Source organism: Cherax quadricarinatus, chromosome 16 (assembly GCF_038502225.1).
Source record: "Cherax quadricarinatus isolate ZL_2023a chromosome 16, ASM3850222v1, whole genome shotgun sequence".
In the NCBI taxonomy this organism is placed as follows: Eukaryota; Metazoa; Arthropoda; class Malacostraca; order Decapoda; family Parastacidae; genus Cherax; species Cherax quadricarinatus.
The window spans coordinates 44,213,527-44,234,771 of record NC_091307.1 but is presented as its reverse complement, the minus strand read 5'-3'; the positions used below and the strand labels follow the sequence as shown (position 1 = coordinate 44,234,771).

Below are 21,245 nucleotides of genomic sequence, written 5' to 3'. Positions count from 1 at the left end.
GCCTCCTTTTCTTCGTCGACATTTAAAAGTTCCTCAAGATATTCTAGCCATCTACCTAATACCTCCATCTCCCCATCTACTAACTCCACTACTCTATTTGGAACTGACAAATCCATACTTTCCCTAGGCTTTCTTAACTTGTTTAACTCACTCCAAAATTTTTTCTTGCTTTCATTAAAATTTCTTGACAGTGCCTCTCCCACTCTATCACCTGCTCTCCTTTTGCACTCTCTCACCACTCTCTTCACCTTTCTTTTACTCTCCATATACTCTATTCTTCGTATAACACTTCTGCTTTGTAAAAACCTCTCATAAGCTAACTTTTTCTCTCTTCTCACACCCTTTACTTCATCATTCCACCAATCACTCCTTTTTCCTCCTGCACCCACCCTCCTATAACCACAAACTTCTGTCCCACATTCTACTACTGCATTTTTAAAACTATTCCAACCCTCTTCAACCCCCCCCCACTACTCTTACTTGCACCAGCCCACCTTTCTGCCAATAGTTGCTTATATCTCACCCGAACTTCCTCCTCCCTTAGTTTATACACTCTCACCTCCCTCTTACTTGTTGTTGCCACTTTCCTCTCTTCCTATCTACCTCTTACTCTAACTGTAGCTACAACTAAATAATGATCCGATTTATCAGTTGCCCCTCTATAAACGTGTACATCCTGGAGCCTACCCGTCAACCTTTTATCCACCAATACATAATCTAACAAACTACTTTCATTACATGCTATATCAAACCTTGTATACTTATTTATCCTCTTTTTCATAAAATATGTATTACTTATTACCAAACCTCTTTCTACACATAGCTCAATTAAAGGTTCCCCCATTTTCATTTACCCCTGGCACCCCAGATTTACCTACTACTCCCTCCACAACATTTTTGCCCACTTTAGCATTGAAATCCCCAACCACCATTACTCTCACACTTTGTTCAAAACTCCCCACGCATTTACTCAACATTTCCCAAAATCTCTCTCTCTCCTCTACACTTCTCTCTTCTCCAGGTGCATATACGCTTACTATAACTCACTTTTTACTTCCAACCTTTATTTTACTCCACATAATCCTTGAATTAATACATTTATAGTTCCTCTTTTCCTGACATAGCTCATACTTCAACATTATAAGTATAAGTAGAAGATAGGTATTAATAAAGGAGATATTAATAAGGTCTTGAGGATGTCTCTCCAAGAGAGAACCCGCAGTAATGGATTTAAATTAGATAAGTTTCGATTTAGAAAGGACATAGGAAAGTATTGGTTTGGAAATAGGGTAGTTGATGAGTGGAACAGTCTACCTAGTTGGGTTATTGAGGCTAGGACTTTGGGTAGCTTCAAATTTAGGTTGGATAAGTACATGAGTGGGAGGGGTTGAATTTGAGTGGGACTTTCACATCAGAGCTTATTTCTTGGGTGGCATTGAAAATTGGGTTGGGCAAATGTTTTGTTAGTGGGATGAATTGTAAAGGACCTGCCTAGTATGGGCCAACAGGCCTCCTGCAGTGTTCCTCCTTTCTTATGTTCTTATGTTCTTATTATTGCTACTCCTTCTTTAGCCTTAACTCTATTTGAAACCCCTTACCTAATCCCGTTTATTCCTCTCCAATGAAACTGTCCTCCCTTTCAGCTTTGTTTCACTTAAAGCCAGGACATCCAGCTTCTTCTCACTCATAACATCCATAATCATCTCTTTCTTATCATTCGCACAACATCCACGCACATTCAGACTTCCCACTTTGACAATTTTCTTCTTATTAATCTTTTTAGTAATTATTACAGGTAAAGGGGTTACTAGCCCATTGTTCCCGGCATTATAGTTGACTTTTACAACACGCATGGCTTACGGAGGAAAGATTCTTATTCCACTTCCCCATGGATATAAAAGGAAAAGTAACAAGACCAAGAACTATTAAGATAAAATCAAAGAAAACTCAGATGAGTGTGTATAAATAAACGTGTACATGTATGTGTAGTGTGACCTAAGTGTAAGTAGAAGTAGTAAGACGTATCTGTAATCTTGCATATTTATAAGGCAGACAAGAGACACCAGCAATCCTACCATTATGTAAAACAATTACAGGCTTTCGTTTCACACTCACTTGGTAGGACGGTAGTACCTCCCTGGATGGTTGCTGTCTACCAACCTACTACATATATATATATATATATATATATATATATATATATATATATATATATATATATATATATATATATATATATATATATATATATATATATATATATATATATATATATATATATATATATATATATGTGTGTGTGTGTGTGTGTGTGTGTGTGTGTGTGTGTGTGTGTGTGTGTGTGTGTGTGTGTGTGTGTGTGTGTGTGTGTGTATGTGTGTGTGTGTGTGTGTGTGTGTGTGTGTGTGTGTGTGTGTGTGTGTGTGTATGTATATATTAAGCAAATATCGCAAAACCAAGCGATGCAAGATGCAAAGCAACCACGGGAGGAGTAGAATGATAGCTCTAGGCCTTTTGTGGAGAAATTTTCTCCAGGAGGGGGGTATCAGCCCCCTTCAGCCCTTTCAGCCCTGAGGGGCCAAGCCCTCTCAGAAGGGGCGAGCGTCTTGTTTACTGCTAGAGTGAGTAATTGATCACAGATGCTATGCCACGTAGTCAAGTGACCTCTGCTCCTTGCAGCGGTGTTGCAAAGTGTATTTTTATAAGAGACAGTACATCTCTTACTTTAGCAGGACAATTAAGGAAAATCCTGCTCCCACTTTATTACCATAGTAAAGATAGTGTACATTGTTGTCTATGCTTAAGACAGCAAGAAACAAACATTCTGCTTTGCTTCATCGAGGAGGTGACAAGGATGCAAGGTACTAGGTCAGCGTTTTTTTTTTTTTGTGCTAGGGCAGTGACGGCTTGGGGCGGTGTGGCGTCGCCAGACTAACTTTGACTCTAGTGAGAGTCACACTGACGCCAGGATAACCAGCAAAGAACACTGATCTGTGCGTTAGTGTGAATAAAGTGTCTCACAAAACACAATAAACACTTAAGAGAAGTGTGATCAGCTTCTCTTGTGATACATTGTGAACAATAAAGACAAATCTTGTGGAACATAGTGTACCAGTGTGCGTTTCCTAGACAATGGAAGACGTGGACATCCAAGGACACTTCAGCTTCTATCAAGTCACCGATACCTGTCGAAGGTGTTGAGAACACCATAGCTCACGCTACAAGAGCAAGGTATGTTACGAATTTCTTGTAGATCGGGGGACTGCGCAGTTCTTGAGTCGCAAGGAGTTTGTAATCAACCTATAGTCGGCAGTAAGGTGTGGACTTTTGAGTCCAAACAAGTACGTACATCGTCAGCCACCAGTGTATGAAATATGCTGACATAACACCCCCTAGGGGTAATTTATAACTTACAAATTATATTTTTTTGACAGCCCATGTTGAGATGGTTTCGACAGCTTCTAGACCTCGTCTGCAGGGGCGGCTGTGTAGACGATTTGCTGTCATTTATCAGCTAAGTGTTTCCTATATTTATATATATAAATTACACATAGCTGGTAAGGCCAATATCTTCAACACCTTTCGTGTTGCAATCAACACATCATCAGAAGCTTGCAAAATTGCAGAAAAGATTAGGGTTTCCACGCGAATACGTTCCCAGAGGACCGCATTCACTGGAGTAAGAGAGGGAGAGAGAAGGTGCCAGAAGTGCCCACAGACACAACAGCCAGAGGGATGAATATGCTACAATATTCATCCCTCTGGCTGTTGTGTCTGTGGGCACCTCTGGTACCTTCTCCTCTCTCCCTCTCTCACTCCAGTGAACGCGGTCCTCTGGGAACGTATTCGCGTGGAAATCCTCCTCTTTTCTGCAATTTTGCAAGCTTCTGATGATGTGTTGATTGCAACACGAAAGTAATAGGAATAGGAACATGTTGACTCCAGGCATTTAAGATGAGCCTGGCCCCTTGTTATGCATCTACAAGAGAAAATAACCAGATAGTGGAAGTAATCTTGCAATTTCGCGATGCAAATTCATTAATGCACTAAAAGAGATTATGATAAGGAATTTATGGGAGAGATGGGTGGTGTGGTGAGTGAGCGTCGGTGGCCAGCCGATCTAATTAAAATAGTTAACACAATCCACTATGCCATATGTACACAGTGACATCGTTTTATAGCACCAGATATTGTTATACAGCACCAATAAAAAATATATATATTAGATATTCGCCGTGAAAGCAATAGGTAAATGGTGATACCTAACACATATAATATCCATGTTTTCGCTAATATTTAGTTCCATGAATGTGCTGGTTCACGTTTACTGGTGTGTCAGTTATCAGGCTTTTCCTGACCAACCGTTTGTGGAGTAGACAACACGCGTCCTCCCTCGACCACTACACACACACAAGGTAACTGAAGTAAGACACGAGAGGGAGGGGTGGGTTGATTGCATTTTCTTGGACTGCAAGAAGGCCTTCGACATGGTTCCTCACAAAAGATTTGTGCAGAAGCTAGAGGATCAGGCACGTAAAACAGGAATGACACTGCAATGGATCAGAGAATACCTGACAGGGAGGCAACAACGAGTCATGGTACGTGACGAGGTATCACAGTGGGCGCCCGTGACGAGCGTGTTCCCACAGCAGGTCAGTCCTGGGACTAGTGCTATTCTTGGTATATGTGAATGACATGACGGAAGGGATGGACTCAGAAGTGTCCCTGTTTGCAGATGATGTGAAGTTAATGAGGAGAATTAAATCAGATGCGGACCAGACAAGTCTACAAAGAGACCTGGACAGGCTGGATGCGAGGTCCAGCAACTGGCTCCTAGATTTAACCCCACCAAACGCTAAATCATGAAGATCGGTGAAGGGCAAAGAGGACTGCAGACAGAGTGTAGGCTAAGTGACCAAAGACTGCAAATCTCACTCAAGGAGAAAGATCTAGGGATGAGTATAATACCGAGCACGTCGCCGAAAGCACACATTGACTAGATAACTGCTGCGGCGTATGGGCACCTAGCAAACCTGAGAATAGCGTTCCGATACCTCAGTAAGGAATCGTTCAAGACTCTGTACACTGTGTACGTCAGGCCCATACTGGAATACGCAACACCAGTTTGGAACCCCTACACCTGGTCAAGCACGTCAAGAAATTAAAGAAAGTGCAAAGATTGACAACAAGGCTAGTTCCAGAGCTAAGAGAAAAGGTTAAGGGAAATAGGTCTGACGACACTGGAGGACAGGAGGATCAGTTGTGACATGATAACGACATAAAAAATACTTCATGGAACAGATAAGGTGGACAGAGACAGGATGTTCCAGAGAGGGGACACAGAAACAGGGGGTCACAATTGGAAGTTGAAGACTCAGATGAGCCAAATGAATGTTAGGAAGTATTTCTTCAGCCACAGTGATGTAGTGGAGTCAGGAACCATACATTAGGGGCTCTGGTGGCTAATACTCTCGCTTCACACGGCGAGGGCCTGGGTTCGATTCCCAGCCAGAGTAGAAACATTGGGCGTGTTTCTTTCCATCTGTTGTCTATGTTCCCCATCAGTAAAATGGGTATCTGAGTGTTAGTTGACTGGTGTGGGTCGCATCCTGGGACACTGACCTAATGTGCCCGAAATGTTCAGCATAACAAGGGGCTTTGTATATAGTAGTATGTCAGTGATGGCAGCTAGGACTGTATACCTTGTACATGTACTGGTAGTAAATAAAGATATTATTATATTATTATAGTTTTAAGACGAGGTATGATAAAGCTCAAGGAGCAGGAGAAAGAGGACCCAGTAGCGGTCAGTGAAGAGGCGGGGCCAAGAGCTGAGTCTCGACCCCTGCAACCACAAATAGGTGAGTATTCACTGACACATAAATACACAGGAGAGTAGAGGTTAATTAACGGAAACCAGCCTGACGTTACTGGAGGACAGGTGGGAAAGGGGATATGTGATAACGATATATAAAATGCTGAGAAGAACTGACAAGGTGAATAGGGAGAGGATGTTTCAGAGATGGAACACAGCAAGAAGGAAAACACTTGGAATATGAAAACTTAGATGAGTCACAGGGATGTTATGAAGTACTTCTTCAGTCATAAGAGTTGTCATGAAGTAGAATAGTCTGTAGAGTTTTGTAGTGGAGGCAGGATCCATACATTAATTTAAGAGGAGATACGACCAGAGATGGACCGGAGGTGGGTCCAGGAGTTGTGACTCGAACCCTGCAACAACAAACATTCTTTACCTACCCATAATAAATGTAGAGGTTGCAGACCTCGAAGGGAAAGACATACGGGAGTGCATTGTGGCAGACATACGGGAGTGCACTGTGGTAGACATACGGCAGTGCATTGTGGCAGACATACGGGAGTGCATTGTGGCAGACATACGGGAGTGCACTGTGGTAGACATACGGGAGTGCACTGTGGTAGACATACGGGAGTGCACTGTGGTAGACATACGGCAGTGCATTGTGGCAGACATACGGGAGTGCACTGTGGTAGACATACGGGAGTGCATTGTGGCAGACATACGGTAGTGCATTGTGGCAGACATACGGGAGTGCACTGTGGTAGACATACGGGAGTGCATTGTGGCAGACATACGGGAGTGCACTGTGGTAGACATACGGGAGTGCACTGTGGTAGACATACGGGAGTGCATTGTGGTAGACATACGGGAGTGCATTGTGGCAGACATACGGGAGTGCACTGTGGTAGACATACGGGAGTGCACTGTGGTAGACATACGGGAGTGCACTGTGGTAGACATACGGCAGTGCATTGTGGCAGACATACGGTAGTGCATTGTGGCAGACATACGGGAGTGCACTGTGATAGACATACGGTAGTGCACTGTGGTAGACATACGGGAGTGCATTGTGGCAGACATACGGGAGTGCACTGTGGTAGACATACGGCAGTGCATTGTGGCAGACATACGGTAGTGCATTGTGGCAGACATACGGGAGTGCACTGTGATAGACATACGGTAGTGCACTGTGGTAAACATACGGTAGTGCATTGTGGCAGACATACGGGAGTGCACTGTGGTAGACATACGGTAGTGCATTGTGGCAGACATACGGTAGTGCATTGTGGCAGACATACGGTAGTGCACTGTGGCAGACATACGGGAGTGCACTGTGGCAGACATACGGTAGTGCACTGTGGCAGACATACGGTAGTGCATTGTGGCAGACATACGGTAGTGCACTGTGGCAGACATACGGGAGTGCACTGTGGCAGACATACGGTAGTGCACTGTGGCAGACATACGGGAGTGCACTGTGGCAGACATACGGGAGTGCACTGTGGCAGACATACGGTAGTGCACTGTGGTAGACATACGGGAGTGCACTGTGGCAGACATACGGTAGTGCACTGTGGCAGACATACGGTAGTGCACTGTGGCAGACATACTACCATGAACTGAAAGACCTCTGCGATAAGCGTTTTATCAGAACCTGTTATACAATATCTGTCGGTACCATTTTAGAGTAAAGAACACTAGCATGAAGTTCACACCTGAAAAAAAAAAAACATTAAAAACCAGAGAAAGTGCAAAGGTTTGCGCCGAGGTTTGTGACCTAAGGGGAGGGTAACAGAATTGAACCTAATTTCATTAGAAGTCAGAAAAATCAGTTGGATTGATAGAGTGAACAGGAATAGGCTGTTTGAATGGCGGGAAACAGGTATACGGAGGCTCGATCTGAATTTGTGGACAAATGAGTCATAGGGGTGTCAGGAAGTATTTCTTCAGCGTGAAGGGTCCACGAGGCTAAGGTAAATTTAATCTGACAGGCAGCGAGTTGGGAGTCGGAACCAGAAGCAAAGTTTCAACACCTGTAACCGTTTGTAGGTAAGTACAAATAGGTAAGTACATTCAGGTAACTACACGCACCTAAGTGGGGAATAACATCAGGATTCTTCTCGTCGGGGTCTGCTGGGGATGATGGGGGAGGAGGTAGATCATCAAGGGTGGTAACGAGAGCTGGAAGGAAGGCATCCTCCCCGGAACTCATCTCAACGCCACTCACGCCCTCCATTACGCTGGCAGGCTCCAGCTGCGGCTCTGGCCGCCGCTCCAGCCGCAGGCGCACCACCGCACAGACTACCACTGCCACCACCAACAGGCCGCCCACGCCACCCACCACCAGGGCGATGATAGAGTTGATATTTAGGGGCGCCGCCACATTGCTGTGTGTTGGGGGCGGCTTGACAGCAGCTGGAATAAAAAAGTAGCCACAGATTCAATACACTTAGCAAATAGTCTGAGAGTAATAGGTCAACCCCTTCCCCCCCTCCCTCAGAAAAAGGTCGGGAAATATGTGTAAGTGTAGTATAAAGAACACTTCAAAAGCCCCCGTTAAATTTCCGTTTACTGCTTCTCTATGCCTTTTTTTTTCCATATGTTTCTCCAAGTCCGTCCCACGAGCGCCTAGTTCGTGGGACGGACTTGGATTATAATCCCTGGGTTTAAATCCTGGAACTTTTCTTCGACCGAAGAGACTTCTCTCCAACGCTTTTCTTCGCCTGTCCCACCTTCCTCACTCACCCCCATTAAGGTCTTACTTGAACTCTGATGCTATTGTTGTTGTTGTTTGCAATGACACAACCAAAATTCAATAAACGTCTTTTATCATGTTTTCCATGGAAACATTTATGGCAAAATTAGAAACATAAATGTCATACTAATGTACATATAATGTACATTCAGTGTGTAACATATGCATTTCTAATGTATTATTGCATTAGTGTACTATGGACACCATACTTATTCACACTGCTTCTCATTACAAATAATCGTACAATGAGTTCGACGGGTTTTGTAAATGTTGAAAATAAGGGCCGCAGGAGGCTTGTGTTGACGATCATCACGCAAGATGATGGGATGAAAGATCATCTATAAAAATTCATCCGCTGAACGTTCATGTTTTCCGGAAGAACTACACACGAGAAAAATAACAATTACAGCTGAGAAGAGAAAATCGTCAGCAAGAAAACGAAACACTAAAACTGCGTTCAGGTGTTCCTGCATTTGATATTAAGAGTGACTGCACAATCGGTGCAGGAACCATAACTGTAGACACTGGAATCCCAGTCAAACGCAAAAAAGTTGTAAGCAACTTAGTAACTCAAGAATTAGAAACGACTGTCTTATATTGTGCCAGTGATTTCAGAGCACATACTAAATGCTCTGAAAGCTGAGGTGTAATATCATCGCACCTGGGCTCAAACCTGCATCCGAAATAAGAATCATAATTGCTGAAATGAAAAAAAGACTGTAGGTTCCATCTGTAGTGCGTGAAGAATATGATTCCTCATTTCCAGGTTGCAGGGTATCTCTCTAGTGCAAAGTCTACCTTGGTGTATCTGCAACAGACGGAAGCATTAGCGCAAATTATGCCACCAGATGAATACACACTATTTACAAAGAAAGACAACTTTAACATTCGTGATCTTGATCAATTTTGAGGCGGACACTCCTCCAATCAGATCGTCGAACTGTTCTTGATGCAAATGTTTGAAACATGTGGAGGAATGACTCCTGGTCGGAACATCACACACAGCATATAAACAAAATGGGTCAGTGCTATTTGTTAATTTTTCCTATTTATTATGTATTAGAGACGTTCACAGAGGTTCATATTCCTACCTCAAAGCAACACAACCACCTGCACCTCAGCCTGGAATTCAAAGACAACAGGATCGCATTATGTTTGTGCAGCAAGCACACTCAACATGTACTGAACTTGAACCCCACCGCCTGGTGTATCAGTCAACTGGCATTGTCGCAGATGTATCTGTAAACCGTGATGTAGATATCGCTCTTGCAGCAGAGCTACATATGGATGATAAACGGTTCAAAATATTACAGCGTAATGGCAATGTGATAACTATCAGCAGAAAGACTAATGCCATAAAGTCAATCCAAGTCTGTTATTCAACAGAATCACATATAATTTTAATAACTTCTGAAATGAAAACATTCTTTACGAACTTGCTCCTCTGTCACATTCCAATTTGAATAATGGTGTCATGTGGAAGCCAGCAAGCAGTGCCTTTGGCGCTTTTTAAAATCGTTCATAACCCAGGAATCTAACATGTCAGAAAACACACTTTTCGTTAGAGATAATGATGCCTTACAACAGACAGTTGTGTTGCCACAACCATTCACATATGGTGATTTATGTCATTTAAATATTAGATGCTCTACGAAACACTACGGTGAAGCAGCAGCAGTAGTTGTGATGGACAGGGAAGCCCAGAAATGGACATTCATTGATGTATTTCTTCGACGCTGATATGGAAACCACCACGACCACAGCAGTATTCCTGGCTAGTAGTAACAATAAGAAAAGATTTCTAGAAAATCTACGTAAAATGATGCTTAAAGATAGCTAGAATGCACATAAAGCAGGGTTAGGCAGACGTAGACTGTCACAGCAATCAAAAGAACTGCCAGTTGTTGCTGGGAGAGACACTGACTTGAAGGCCATGATGGTTGCTAGAGCAACTACTACTACAGATACCTACTTATTTTGCATCAGCAGCCTCCTAATACTGTTTAATATACGTCAGATTCAGGATGCCATTCAAGATACAGCAAACAACTGATGCTTTCACATCCAGTGTCTGGCTGTGATACAGTGTTTGCAGTTTATCGCCAGGGCAAGTGCCAAGTGGAATGCCACATTCAGGACAGGTTCAAAAACCCAGGAGCACTTATGAGGTAAAACATACAGGACAAATCTTTATTCTTAAACTGTATGGCACTGCTACCTTTACAACACTCTCTGAATATCGCCACATTACACACAAACGAGCAAGCCAGCCAACCTCCCTTAGTTCAACATTTCATCTTTTAAGTTTATTCCTAACTAGTGCGGCGGAGAAACATTCGTATCGCGCTCATGAGTATGAGGATAACATCCTCATACCAGTGAAACCGAACTTTGTTGTTCATGACAGCCTGATGAACGTGGTTTCATACTGGTGCAAAACTGATGATTGTGGTATTTCAGGTGAGCGCTGAAAATATTTTGATCCTACACTCACAGTCTCGCACCTTAGTGATGTAAGTACACTAGTCAAACCTCCAACAATGGAACACCAACATTATTTGATATCGATCATGAACAAATTATATATTCTTTATTAGATCTCGTTAATGATGATATTCTTAACAGTGATGCAATAATAATAATATCTTTATTTACTATAAATACATAAACAAGGTATACAGTCCTAGCTGACATTAATGACATACTACTATATGGAAAGCCCCTTGTTATGCTGAGTATTTCGGGCAAATTAGGTCAGTTTTGTCCCAGGATGCTACCCACACCAGTCGACTAACACCCAGGTACCTATGTTACTGATAGGTGAACATAGACAAGCGGTGTAAGGAAACACGTCCGATGTTTTCACCCCTTCGCCGGGAATCGGACCCGGACTCTCACCGTGTGAAGCGAGAACTTTTGCCACCAGGCCAGGAGGACATTGTGAAAACTTTCCATTATAAGTCCTTAATGTACATATATGTTATACATTAAATTTAACAGATATAATTTTAAAAGCCATATGAACCACCATAGTAATTTTTATTGGATCACTGAATAAATGATAGTATTAAATTGCTTATGTATGAAATCTGTCTTTAACGATTTTTATTTCTATTATGTATAAAAGCAATTATGTGAAAAAATACAGAATAGAAGCAATGTTGGGCGCCATCTTAAATTCCTGCTGAGCGAAAAGTGAATTTCTCGGGGACTTTTAAACATCGTATGTATCTTTCATCTTGTTATCAATTTTTCATAGTTTAAGACAGTTCTGAGATTCTACCCGAAGACTACAATGTGTGATACACAGTACAGACCGTGACTCGACCCCTGCAAGAACATACAGATGAATACATTTAGGTGAGTACACAGTTACAGTACAGATAAGAGTTACAATACGGGTTGCAGTTACAGCACAGGTAACACAGTTATAGCACAGGTAGCACAGTTATAGCACAGGTAACACAGTTACAACACAGGTAACACAGTTACAGAACAGGTAACACAGTTACAACACAGGTAACACAGTTACAGCACAGGTAGCACAGTTACAATACAGGTAACATAGTTACAACACAGGTAACACAGTTACAACACAGGTAACACAGTTGCAACACAGGTGACACAGTTACAACACAGGTAACAAGTTACAGCACAGGTAACACAGTTACAACACAGGTAACACAGTTACAGCACAGGTAACATAGTTATAACACAGGTAACACAGTTACAGCACAGGTAACAGAGTTACAGCACAGGTGACACAGTTGCAGCACAGGTAACACAGTTGCAAGAAAGGTAACACAGTTACAGCACAGGTAACACAGTTACAACACAGGCAACACAGTTACAACACAGGTGACACAGTTACAACACAGGTAACAAGTTACAGCACAGGTAACACAGTTACAACACAGGTAACACAGTTACAGCACAGGTAACATAGTTATAACACAGGTAACACAGTTACAGCACAGGTAACAGAGTTACAGCACAGGTGACACAGTTGCAGCACAGGTAACACAGTTGCAAGAAAGGTAACACAGTTACAGCACAGGTAACACAGTTACAACACAGGCAACACAGTTACAGCACAGGTAACACAGTTACAGCACAGGTAACACAGTTACAACACAGGTGACACAATTACAACACAGGTAACAAGTTGCAGCACAGGTAACACATTTACAACACAGGAAACACAGTTACAGTATAGGTAACACAGTCACAACACAGGTAACATAGTTACAAGACAGGTAACACAGTTACAGCACAGGTAACACAGTTACAGCACAGGTAACAAGTTACAGCACAGGTAACACAGTTACAACACAGGTAACACAGTTACAGCACAGGTAACACAGTTACAACACAGGTAACATAGTTATAACACAGGTAACACAGTTACAGCACAGGTAACACAGTTACAGCACAGGTAACACAGTTGCAAGAGAGGTAACACAGTTACAGCACAGGTAACACAGTTACAACACAGGTAACACAGTTACAGCACAGGTAACACAGTTGCAAGAGAGGTAACACAGTTACAGCTCAGGTAACACAGTTACAGCACAGGTAACACAGTTACAACACAGGTAACACAGTTACAGCACAGATAACATACTTACAACACAAGTAACAGTTACAACACAGCTAACACAGTTACAGAACAGGTAACACAGTTACAGCACAGGTAACATACTTACAACACAGGTAACACAGTTACAACTCAGGTAACACAGTTACTGCACAGGTAACACAGTTACAACACAGGTAACGCAGTTACAGCACAGGTAACATACGTACAACACAAGTAACACAGTTACAACACAGGTAACACAGTTACTGCACAGGTAACACAGTTACAACACAGGTAACGCAGTTATAACACAGTTATCACAGTTACAACAGAGAGAGGTAAGACAGTTACAACACAGGTAACACAGTTATAACACAGACAACACAGTTACGACACAGGTAACACATTTGTAACACAGGTAACACACAGTTACATTACAGGTAAAACAGTTACAACACAGGCAACACAGTTACTGAAAAGGAACACAGTGACGGCACTGCTAACACAGTTACAGCACAGGTAACACACGCAACGTCGCAGGTAACAGTTACAGAAGAGATTACACTGTTACAGCACATGTAACACAGTTACAACACAGGTAACACAGTTGCAACACAGGTAGCACACAGTTACAACACAAGTAAGACAGTTACAGCACACGTAACTCAGTTACAGCACAGGGAACGCAGTTACAGCACAGGTAACACAGTTACAACACAGGGAACACACAGTCACAGCACAGGTAACACAGTTACAACACAAGTAGGACTGTTACAGCACAGGTACCACTGCTACAGCACAGGTAACACAGTTGCAACACAGGTAGCACACAGTTACAGCACAGGTAACACAGTTACAACACAGGTGACACAGTTATAACACAGGTAACAGACAGTTACAACACAGATAACACAGTTAGAACACAAGTAACACAGAGCACAATTAACACACAGTTACAGCACAGGTAACACACAGTTTCAGCACAGGTAACATACAGTTACAGCACAGGTAACACAGTTACAACACAGGTAACACACAATTTGAGCACAGGTAACACAGATACAACACAGGTAACACAGTTACAGCACAGGTTACACAGTGACAGCACAGATAATACAGCTACAGCACAGGTAAAACACAGTTACAGCACAGGTAAACCACTTGGTTACAACACAGGTAACACACAGTTTCAACAAAGGTAACACACGGTTACAGTAAAAGAAACAAGAATCAAAGAGAACTCAAGTGTCTCTCATTTACTGCAGATACCGAAGACAACACACCAGTGTTGCGCTGGTAACACATCGACACAATACAGATATTGCACAAGTAACACAAATTTACTAAACAGGTAGCAGCCAAATAGCTCACAAGTAACACACAAGTAACACAAAGGTATATTACAGGAAACACATTAAAATAATGGTAACACACAGGATGCCAATAATTAACATAAAATAGCATACAGGTAACACAGATAAAATTACAAGTAAGTGGACAGGTGACCTTCAGGTTACTGCACAGGTAACCTTCAGGTAAGATGTGTGAAACACTCAGGAAAAACACATGTAACTCATAAATTACGCACAGTAACTTTCATGTAACTGACGTAACGCCCAGGAAACACAGAAGACCCATACAAGCAACACACAGGTAATACACTAGTAACACACAGGTAATACACTAGTAACAAACAGGTAATACACTAGTAACACACAGGTAATACACTAGTAACACACAGGTAATACACTAGTAACAAACAGGTAATACACTAGTAACACACAGGTAATACACTAGTAACACACAGGTAATACACTAGTAACAAACAGGTAATACACTAGTAACACACAGGTAATACACTAGTAACACACAGGTAATACACTAGTAACAAACAGGTAATACACTAGTAACACACAGGTAATACACTAGTAACAAACAAGTAATACACTAGTAACAAGCAGGTAATACACTAGTAACAAACAGGTAATACAATAGTAACACACAGGCAATACACTAGTAACACACAGATAATACACTAGTAACAAACAGGTAATACACTAGTAACACACAGGTAATACATTAGTAACAAACAGGTAATACACTAGTAACAAGCAGGTAATACACTAGTAACAAACAGGTAATACACTAGTAACACACAGGCAATACACTAGTAACACACAGGTAATACACTAGTAACAAACAGGTAATACACTAGTAACACACAGGTAATACACTAGTAACAAACAGGTAATACACTAGTAACAAGCAGGTAATACACTAGTAACAAACCGGTAATACACTAGTAACACACAGGTAATACACTAGTAACACACAGTTAATACACTAGTAACAAACAGGTAATACACTAGTAACACACAGGTAATACACTAGTAACAAACAGGTAATACACTAGTAACACACAGGTAATACACTAGTAACAAGCAGGTAATACACTAGTAACACACAGGTAATACACTAGTAACACACAGTTAATACACTAGTAACAAACAGGTAATACACTAGTAACACACGGTTAATACATTAGTAACACACAGTTAATACACAAGTAACAAACAGGTAATACACTAGTAACACACAGTAAATGCGCTAGTAACACACAGGTAATACACTAGTAACACACAGATAATACACTAGTAACACACAGTTAATACACAAGTAACAAACAGGTAATACACTAGTAACACACAGATAATACACTAGTAACACACAGGTAATACACTAGTAACACACAGGTAATACACTAGTAACACACAGGTAATACACTAGTAACACACAGGTAATACACTAGTAACACACAGGTAATACACAAGTAACAAACAGGTAATACACTAGTAACACACAGGTAATACACTAGTAACACACAGGTAATACACTAGTAACACACAGGTAATACACTAGTAACACACAGGTAATACACTAGTAACACACAGGTAATACACTAGTAACACACAGGTAATACACTAGTAACACACAGGTAATACACAAGTAACAAACAGGTAATACACTAGTAACACACAGGTAATACACTAGTAACACACAGGTAATACACTAGTAACACACAGGTAATACACTAGTAACACACAGGTAATACACTAGTAACACACAGGTAATACACTAGTAACACACAGGTAATACACAAGTAACAAACAGGTAATACACTAGTAACACACAGATAATACACTAGTAACACACAGGTAATACACTAGTAACACACAGGTAATACACTAGTAACACACAGGTAATACACTAGTAACACACAGGGAATACACTAGTAACACACAGGTAATACACTAGTAACACACAGGTAATACACTAGTAACACACAGGTAATACACTAGTAACACACCAGTAATACACTAGTAACACACAGGTAATACACTAGTAACACACAGGTAATACACTAGTAACACACAGGTAATACACTAGTAACACACAGGTAATACACTAGTAACACACAGGTAATACACTAGTAACACACAGGTAATACACTAGTAACACACAGGTAATACAATAGTAACACACAGGTAATACACTAGTAACACACAGGTAATACACTAGTAACACACAGGTAATACACTAGTAACACACAGGTAATACACTAGTAACACACAGGTAATACACTAGTAACACACAGGTAATACACTAGTAACACACATTGATAACGTACAGATAACACGGCTGAAACACACAAGTGACTCCGGTAATACCATGATATTCTACAGGTAACAGAGTTATCATAGAGATGACACAGAGTTAATATACAGAAAACACACAGGTAAAACACTGATAACAAACTATGGTGTGTGTTTGAGAATAGTGAGGTAGCAGTGACAATATACTCTTATGGTGTATTGAGGGAACAAGGTGACGTCCACCCTGGATCCCGACCTAGATGTTAGTGACCAGCCCTGGCGGCCTAGCTGGACACCTGTTATACAATAATGGTGAGCCCACATGTGGGTGTACACTCGCAGGTGTACAAGTACTGACAGCTGGGCACACGGTAAGGTATGGCACTGAGTAACTAATATATAAACGGGGCGGCAGACAAGATAGGCACTAGGCTGATTCTGTTCAATGCAATGGAACGTTGAACAACAAGAACATATATCATACCAGAACATAATGAATAATTAATCATGGTGGATCACGGAAAGTAAAGGAAATCGATCGATCGCTGTTCACGTGATCTACAGATTGATAAAAAATATATACAAAGAAGAAAATATTTAACAGAAAAGGCAAACTTGGTGCAGTCAAGTTTTCACTGTTAAATCTCAGAATTCAGAGAGAACGTAAATAATCAATGTACAAAAAAAATAATCCACAGTAAAAATCAACACACAAATAAGAATAGAATATAGTATAACACATTTAAAAATTATGACACCGTTAATTATGACTTGGCTTATATTAATCATCAATACAAAGCATTTGCATTTAACCCCAGCTCTGCTAGGGTGAGATTTACATATGCAAAGTGGTCATCAGCTCTGAGGGAGGTCAAATTCAGTAGCAATGGCTAACACATGCCGTGACTGAGAAGAAATATAACGTTAGTGGTAACTGCCGAAATTGGTGTCCTCATCACTTGTTGTAAGTGTAAGGAATAACGACAGTCACTACGTGCGTCAGTCAGGCTGTCAGAGGTAGAATGTAATGCGTCAGAAGGACTGTCAGTCTGGTTTGCTCATCTGCATGCCAAGTCTCATCAACATCGTCACAGAATAAATTCATAGGATCTACATGTGACTATAATGACCACTACTTATTTCTCTAACTTTATACTTATTACCACATATACGTTCAACAACTCGGAAGCAAACAACACACTTTTTGTAATAAAGTTGGTAGAATTACCGACAATATGTAAAGTAAAAGAACACAAGTGCAACTAATGTGACATTTTATTGTGGCAACGTTTCGCTCTCCAGGAGCTTTATCAAGCCATTACAAACAATACATGGACACAGAGGGTATATAAAGGCTCAGAGTGAGGTGCAATACTAGTGAGGTACCATTTCGATGTTCACTAGTGGTAGTAGTAGTAGTAGTAGTAGTAGTAGTAGTAGTAGTAGAAGTAGTAGTAGTAGTAGTAGTAGTAGTAGTGACAAAAGTAATACAATATGGTAGAGCAATTAATTCGTACATGAGTAAAAGGATATAAAAGCTATTACTTGAGTAACATAAAAATAGGTTGGACAAATATAAACTGGAATGAGGCAGCTTGTTTCAGTGTTCACTCTCTGTGCTTTGTGTAGTATAACAGGAGAGACTATGTGATGGCAGGGTTTACTGTTTTCAGGAGGATTTTTGCTAAGACTTCGGAGATGGTGAAGCTGCCGTTGTTTTGTTTAATTGTATTCGAAACAGCGATCAGTGCTGATTCGAGGCACTTGCGTCTACGGAAATTAGTTTCTTTGATCACTAATTGGGCGTCTCTGAATTTCATGAGATGATTGGTGGAATTTCGGTGTTGTACACAGGCGTTGTTCAAGTTATCTAGTGTACTGGATCGCCGGTTCAACTGCGTTGAGCCTTGCCTGAAGATCCCGTACATCAAAACGTTTGGGAGTTATTACGAGGACGTCGTCCACGTAACGTAACCAAGTGACGCTTGAAGGGATGATGTTGGCGAAGTGTTCGGACTCTAGGTGTTCCATGTATAAGTTGGCTAGGACGGCACTGATGGGGGACCCCATTCCCATGCCGTAGGTTTGTTTGTAGAGCTTGTTATTGAAAGAAAAACAGTTGAAATTAACACAAGAGTTCAATCAAGTCAACAAAATCTCCGGGAGGTAGAGGAAGATTAAGGTCCTGATTGACTTTACGTCGTAGAACCTCGATGGTTTTTTTGGTAGGTACTTTTTTGAAGAGGGAAGTCACATCCAAACTGCTTAGTTTCTTGTTACGGATTGAGAGGTTACGGATGCGGTTGAGAAGGTCGCCTGAGTGTTTAAGATGAGCGGGGCTGATGGTCCCCAGAAGGCAGTGCTCCACACAAACTAGCCGGAGTTCTTGCCAAACATCTTTCCTGCCTTCTGGGGACCATCAGCCCCGCTCATCTTAAACACTCAGGCGACCTTCTCAACCGCATCCGTAACCTCTCAATCCGTAACAAGAAACTAAGCAGTTTGGATGTGACTTCCCTCTTCAAAAAAGTACCTACCAAAAAAACCATCGAGGTTCTACGACGTAAAGTCAATCAGGACCTTAATCTTCCTCTACCTCCCGGAGATTTTGTTGACTTGATTGAACTCTGTGTCAATTTCAACTGTTTTTCTTTCAATAACAAGCTCTACAAACAAACCTACGGCATGGGAATGGGGTCCCCCATCAGTGCCGTCCTAGCCAACTTATACATGGAACACCTAGAGTCCGAACACTTCGCCAACATCATCCCTTCAAGCGTCACTTGGTTACGTTACGTGGACGACGTCCTCGTAATAACTCCCAAACGTTTTGATGTACGGGATCTTCATGCAAGGCTCAACGCAGTTGAACCGGCGATCCAGCTTACACTAGAAGAAGAGTCCAATGACAAGCTACCTTTCCTCGACGTCCTCATTCACAAAGTAGACAACAACCTAAGATTTCAAGTTTATCGGAAACCCACCAATAAAAATGATCTCACACACTTCTATTCCAGTCAAGATACCAAGACCAAAAGAGGCATCATCATCGGGTTTTTCCTAAGAGCATACCGAATTTGTAGTCCTGAGTTTCTTGACGAGGAATGTACATACATTCACCAAACATTTACTGAGTTACATTTTCTTTGTTTTTTCATCAAAGACTGCAAGAAAAGAGCTCTTCAGATCATTAATTCTCCACGCATCAACACCACTCCCAACAAAGTTATAATTCTTCCCAACAGCCAGGTTGCACTGAACGTCTCAAAAGTACTTTCACAAGCTAACACCAGAGTCGCCATCGCTTCTAGCACTTCAATAAAGGATCTAACCAGGACAAAATCCAAGCACCACGAACTAGTCAATGCAGGAGTTTACACTATACCCTGTGGAGGCTGTGACAAGATTTACGTAGGTGAAACAGCAAGAAACCTCGACACCCGCCTCAATGAACACATTTACGCATGTAGGAACGATAACTTGAACAACGCCTGTGTACAACACCGAAATTCCACCAATCATCTCATGAAATTCAGAGACGCCCAATTAGTGATCAAAGAAACTAATTTCCGCAGACGCAAGTGCCTCGAATCAGCACTGATCGCTGTTTCGAATACAATTAAACAAAACAACGGCAGCTTCACCATCTCCGAAGTCTTAGCAAAAATCCTCCTGAAAACAGTAAACCCTGCCATCACATAGTCTCTCCTGTTATACTACACAAAGCACATTACAGAGAGTGAACACTGAAACAAGCTGCCTCTTTCCAGTCTATATTTGTCCAACCTATTTTTATGTTACCCAAGTAATAGCTTTTATATCCTTTTACTCATGTACGAATTAATTGCTCTACCATATTGTATTACTTTTGTCACTACTACTACTACTACTACTACTACTACTTCTACTACTACTACTACTACTACTACTACTACTACTACTACTACTACTACTACTACTACTACTACTACTACTACTACTACCACTAGTGAACATCGAAATGGTACCTCACTAGTATTGCACCTCACTCTGAGCCTTTATATACCCTCTGTGTCCATGTATTGTTTGTAATGGCTTGATAAAGCTCCTGGAGAGCGAAATGTCACATTAGTTGCACTTGTGTCCTTTTACTTAACACACTCTTTGTCTAGCTTAGGCATTACGAAAGTCTTATTGAAATTAGTTAGCATTACTCTCGAGCTTTAATTTTGGTTGGCTTTGTTCGAGTATTTGTAAATTTGGTAAATTCTGCTGTTTACTTTTGAAGTGTTTCTCGGATTTTTCTAAAGACACTTTTAGCTTCACAAGTAGGAGCTTCTACATTTGTTCAAGACATGCAACAAACTCGTGACTTCATCTTGGAAGTTTGTAGGAGATAAGTCTTTTTCCTGTACTGGTGAGGCAGACTGACTTTTCCCGGGTGAAATAGCACCAACC

General features: G+C 41.4%; 1 protein-coding gene across 1 annotated transcript in view; it reads right to left on the bottom strand.

Moving 5' to 3' along the window:
• LOC128688798 (nephrin-like) overlaps positions 1–21,245 on the bottom strand; it is a 625,489-nt gene that overhangs the window by 15,586 nt on the left and 588,658 nt on the right. Inside the window, exon 12 of the mRNA XM_070085659.1 lies at positions 7,907–8,236. Within this exon, the coding sequence (XP_069941760.1) occupies positions 7,907–8,236 (330 nt within the window). The remainder of the gene's footprint in view (positions 1–7,906; positions 8,237–21,245) is intronic.